We start from the raw sequence: 5684 nt of genomic DNA on the forward strand, positions 1-5684 counted from the left end.
CAGGGGGACCGAGGCAGCCACAGCTGCATTCAGGGTGTAGCCAAAAAGCGTCAGGTGTGGACGCGGTGGCCACCAATGAAGAACAGGGTTGGAACTTGCTGGCGAACAGACTTATTGTCTGCGAGGGCCGCTCCAGAAACTGGCTTCGCTTTGTCCTGAGAAGATAAATCACCCAGCTGCCCAAGGTGACCTGCTGCCCAAGATAGTGAAACATGGGGACAGAACGGGGCCCATCGCAGGCGGCGAGTGAAATAAAGGTCAAGCGGCCATCCCAGAGGCCTGTGCGGTCGGAAGATAGTGCAGGCTGCTCCCGGGTGCAGGGGTGCCGTGAGAACCGCGTGTCACGGGACGGACTCGGGGTGCAGTGCGTGGGTCTGCGTGTGTTGTAGCCTGGGCTTGTGTGTCTCCCAACGTGCGCTTCGCTAAATACTAACAGCTGCTGCCTGAGGGTGCGGGGTTTGGGGCCCATTTCCACCTTGTTTTATTTGTATTCTTTTCTGGATTAAGTTTTAAAAATTCTTTTCTTTGTGTAATGGGGGAGTGGTGGCAAAAACAAAACAAAGGCCATTTTGGGGTTTTTTAAAGTATGTTTTTATTGATTGCAGAGAGGAAGGGAAAGGGAGAGGGATATAGAAACATCAGTGATGAGAGAGAATCATTGACCGGCTGCCTCCTGCACGCCCCACACTGGGGATTGAGCCCGAAACCCGGGCCTGTGCCCTGACCGGGAATCGAACCATGACCTCCTAGTTCATAGGTCAACGCTCAACCACTGAGCCACGCCAGCCGGGCCATTTTGATTTTTAAAAGAAGAAATGCTTGGGGGGAAGACATCCCTGCCCTCCTCCTGCAGGGGGAATGCAGGCTCAGGGGGTGCAGCCTGCCCGTCCCTGCCCCCCGCGGCCCCCCCGGACTCCCTCCCCAGCAGGGCCTGTGTGCATTGGGAGCCCAGGCATGTGTGTGTCCTCCCCAGCCTGCGCTCGTGTGTTGCAGACTCGGACAGCCAGTGCAGCCCCACGAGGCAGAGCCTCAGCCTGTCGGAGGGCGAGGAGCAGGTGGACCGGCTGCAGCAGGTGGAGCTGGTCAGGACCACCCCCATGTCCCACTGGAAGGCGGGCGCCGTGCAGGCCTGGCTGGAGGTGGTCATGGCCATGCCCATGTACGTCAAGGCCTGCGCGGAGAACGTGAAGAGCGGGAAGGTAGGGCACCCCCAGGACCCCAGTGAGAATCCCCCCGGGGCCCTCCCATGAGCTTTACCAACCCTGAGCTGGCCTGCCCCACCCCCACCCTCAGGGCGAGGAGGAGATGTAACCCAGAAGTCGACTGATCTGGTGCAGGCACCAGTGTTCCCAATAAACCCTCAGTCTCCCCAGCAAGTCACTGCCCTCCTGAGCTCAGCCTCCTCACCTTTAAACCGGGACGAGCCTCCCTTTACCTGGCTGAAGGGAGGCAGGGCTCCACGGGAGGGCTCTTTCGGCCTGGATGGTGATCTGCCCACCTCCTGGAGCCCCAGCCTGAGAGGTGCTGCAGGGGTGCCCCAGGGGTGCTCCAGGTGGGCTGCAGGGGTGCTCTAGGTAGGCTGGAGGGGGTGTTCCAGGTGGGGCTTTAGGGATGTTCCAGGGGGGCTTTAGGGGGTTCCAGGCAGGCTGTGGGGGTGCTCCAGGGGGTGCTCCAGGCGGGCTGCAGAGGTGCTCCAGGCAGCTGCAGGGGTGCTGCAGGGGAGCTCTAGGTAGGCTGCAAGGGGTGTTCAGGGGTGTTCCAGGGGGACTTCAGGAGTGTTCCAGGGGGGCTTCAGGGGGGCTCCAGGCAGGCTGTGGGGGTGCTTTAGAGGGTCTGCAGAGGTGCTCTGTCCTGACCGCAGGGAAGGTGGGCAGGGAGATGGGGAGAGGGAGCCCCAGCCAGCAGACCCCTCTGGGGCTCAGCCCTGGCCGACACGGGTCCTGGGAGGCCTCAGGTGCCCCAAGCCTCCCGGGCGCTCAGTGCCCACCTTCTGGGGCGCAGGTGCTGCTGAGCCTGAGCGACGAGGACCTGGAGCTGGGCCTGGGCGTGTGCAGCTCCCTGCACCGGCGCAAGCTGCGGCTGGCCATCGAGGACTACCGGGACGCCGAGGCAGGCCGGAGGTGAGCCCCGCTCCTGGCACCGCCTGGGCTGGCCCCAGGGAGGGAGGGAAGTCCCCCCAGGACCTCCGATCACACAGGTGGGGTGAAGGGGCGCTGTAGGCCGGGGCAGGTGTGCAGTCTGGTCCCACACATCTCTGGGCAGGAGGCCCAGGCACACCCCAGTCCCCCCATGGAAAGATGGAGACCAGGGAGTGAGTGAGGCCCCACATGCCCTCCCATCCCCCCGGTGCAGGGGTCGGGGAGACCTCACGCACCCCCAGAACTCCTCTATCTCCGAGGTGCGCCAGCCGAGTGGAGGTGGGGATTTGGCCACAGTGTCTGCTCTGCCTGCTTCCAGCTCAGCCCCAGCTCCCGGGGTTCCAGGGCACGGAGGGTGTGGAGGGCGTGGAGAGAAGGAGCAGGCAGGGAGACGCAGGATAGGACGGGAAGAAATGGACACAGCAGGCCCGTGGGAGGGGCTCCTTGCAGGAAGCACACCAGGGAATGGCCGGGGTCCCTCCCACCAGGTGTGTCCTTGTTGCCCTGCCCCCCCTCCTCTTAGCACCCTGACCCCCACCCATAACATCACCCACCTGGCCTACGTCCTTCGGCCTCTCTCCTCACCTTTTGTGAACAGGCTTTGCGGGAGGAGGGGGGGGGCTCATTCACCAAGCAGATCCGGGGAAAAGGGAAGGATCCCCACTCACACACACTCACATAGATACATGCTCACACATACTCACACACACTCATACACTCACACACACACATAGATACAACTCATACACACACACACACACATAGATACATGCTCACACACACACTCACACACACTCATACACTCACACACACACATAGATACATGTTCACAGACTCATATACACACACACATAGATACACACTCACACACACACATAGATACATGCTCACACACACTCACACACTCATACACTCACACACACACATAGATACATGCTCCCCCACACACACTCATACACTCACACACACACACATAGATGCATGTTCACACACTCATACACACATAGATACATGCTCACACACTCATAAACACACACACACACAGATACATGCACACACACACACACACACACACTCAAGTGCCCAGAGTGCAGAGGGAGGAAGGAGCAAGCTGGTGAGCGGACACTTTTGTTTTGCATAATTATCTCCTTCGCTGGCTCCCCATCATTTCTGTGCAGTTAATTAATCCAGCCCGGTGGTGCGTGCATTATTTGCAGAAGCAGCTTTGAGGATTAGAAAAGGGGGGGGCTGGGGCTGGGAACACGGGCTGGAAGCCGGAAACCAAATCCTGTGCCGGGAGAGGGCTGGGCGGGCGGGCGGGCGGCACTGAGGTGGCAGGAAATAACGAGATGGAGATCGGATCAAAAACTCAGGCCCCGCTGAAAGCAAGCCAAGCCCACAGGGGCAGCCCTGTGCCCTGGAGGACGGGCTGGAGGACGGGCTGGAGGAGCAGCTCCCGCTGAGATTCCTGCTGAGGCCCCACAGCACCCACACTCACCGCCCACTCCACCCAGTGAATCCCCGTCCCGGTCACTCAAGCTGGGACTCCCTCCCTCCCCAGACCCCTCCCAGCACAATCAGTAAATGCTGTGTTGAGCAGGGTGGGGCTGCCTGCTTCACCTTAAAACTGTGGGATCACTGCCCCAGTTCCCCCGAAACGTGGCCGACCCTGAGGACCTCCGGGAGCCAAGACTCTATGGGGTGGATTCAGGTCAGCACCCAGATGCAAGCGGCTTTCGAAAACCACAAGTGCTGTAGCAGGACTGTTCCCAAGGGTCATGGCTTCCCGGAGAAGGAGGGCCCGGGATTTGAGGGCCCCATTCACTCCCCGGGGAAACTAGCCCGCCCCTTACTTCCCAGGTGACCTTGCTCTCTCTGGGACTATTTCTCCACCAGTGAAGTGAAGGGGGTCAATTAGGACACGGTTCTTGAACTTTGGGGGATCATGGCCCCTTTGAGAATCAAATAAAAACATTTTCGCCAGAAGAAAGATACTAAACTTCACAAATTGGCACTCTGGGACCCTCTGACCCGCCCATGGAACTCTAGGCTAAGGACCTAGTGGGGTCATCATACAGAACACATCCTGTGTGACTTTGGGCATGGCCTGGCCCTCTCTGGGCCTTATCTCTAAAGTACTTTGCAAAACCATCACCCGTCCTCTTATGGATACAATTTTATTTAACACCGATGTAGGGTAGATGCCCTTACCCCCATTTTCAAGAAGGGGAAAGTGAGGTCCATGGGCATAAAGTCACAAAATACCTAACTTTGAAGTCTGCTCCCTTCCCAGGCTCCCATGTTCCTTGTGTTAACAGCCACGGCTCCTCCTACTATCATTTGTGGAACACTCGGTGCGTCCAGCTGCTGTGCTACTCGTTTTCCCTTCTCTCATCCCGAGGCCCCACAACTCCAGACACTCACACCGTCAGCCCCATTTTACAGATGAGGAAACTGAGGCACAGAGGTGCAAGGTCTGGAGCCAGCGCAGTCTCGTGTTTTCAGTGTCGAATAATGAATGACCCAGCTAATAGCTAAATCTGTGCCCAAACCTGGATTTCCAGGTCTAATCCAGCTCCAGTTAAGGAGCGGGCAGTGTCAAATTTGACAAAATGTCTTCAATTATTTTTTAATGTATTTTTATTGATTTCAGAGAAAGGGAAAGGGAGAGAGGAGAGAAACATCAATGATGAGAGAGAATCGTTGATCGGCTGCCTCCTGCACGCCTCCTACTGGGGATCGAGCTGGCAACCCGGGCACGTGCCCTTGACCAGGAATTGAACCGTGACCTCCTGGTTTCACAGGTTGACGCTCAAACACTGAGCCACACCAGCCGGGCTGTCTTCAATTACTTTTAAGGTCAAGACGCTTTATTCAACGTGGGCGCTTACAGTAGCTCAGACCAACAGCTGAGAAAGTGGTGCCATGCTGAGGCGCCCTGGAGACGACTTTAATGAAGAGAGCCGGTGTCGCAGGGCGGCGCACACATGGCTACTGCTGGTTAGAAACGGCCTTGCTCAAGGACGTGAGCAGGCGCCCCTCCCACCCGCCACCCACGGCCGTGGCACCGCTGACTTGCTAAGCACACCCTTCCTTCCCCAGGAGAGGAGGTGGTCTGGCCAGGCAGTGCCAGCTGGGCCCGGTGGCATCTCATTCAGAGCCACCAGCTCCGACTTCTGCCGGGAGAGAGAGCAATGATGGCTGGGCCTGGGACGGTGCCTCTGAAGTGACAAGGCTGGAGCGGGCCCTAGAGGGGCTGGCAGGGGTCTACCTGTGCCCAGCAGGGAGCTTGTCTTCCCAGAAGGTTCCAGGTCGGGAGCTGGAGCCAACGCCCCACTCGCTCTGTTTTCCTGCGTGGGAAGCTGCTGAGCGTGAGCTCTGGGCCGGTGGGGCCTGGGCATTCTAGACATGCCCACCCGGTCCTGCCTCCAGGAGCTGGCGGTCCAGCAGGCAGCTGGCAGCATGGGCAGCAATGACCCTGGGTGCCCAGCACAGGGATGGGACCCAGCAGCAGGTGGGGTGGGGGTGGGGGGCAGGGGGGCGGAA

General features: G+C 59.0%; 1 protein-coding gene across 1 annotated transcript in view; it reads left to right on the forward strand.

Moving 5' to 3' along the window:
- The first annotated feature begins 1000 nt into the window (after positions 1 to 1000).
- LOC102253682 (kazrin-like) overlaps positions 1001 to 5684 on the forward strand; it is a 15520-nt gene continuing 10836 nt past the window's right edge. The window contains exons 1-2 of the mRNA XM_014533286.1: positions 1001 to 1199; positions 2002 to 2120. Coding sequence (XP_014388772.1) covers positions 1098 to 1199; positions 2002 to 2120 — 221 coding nt within the window. The 5' untranslated portion in view covers positions 1001 to 1097. The remainder of the gene's footprint in view (positions 1200 to 2001; positions 2121 to 5684) is intronic.

Source organism: Myotis brandtii, unplaced genomic scaffold (genome assembly GCF_000412655.1).
Source record: "Myotis brandtii unplaced genomic scaffold, ASM41265v1 scaffold96, whole genome shotgun sequence".
NCBI lineage: Eukaryota > Metazoa > Chordata > Mammalia > Chiroptera > Vespertilionidae > Myotis > Myotis brandtii.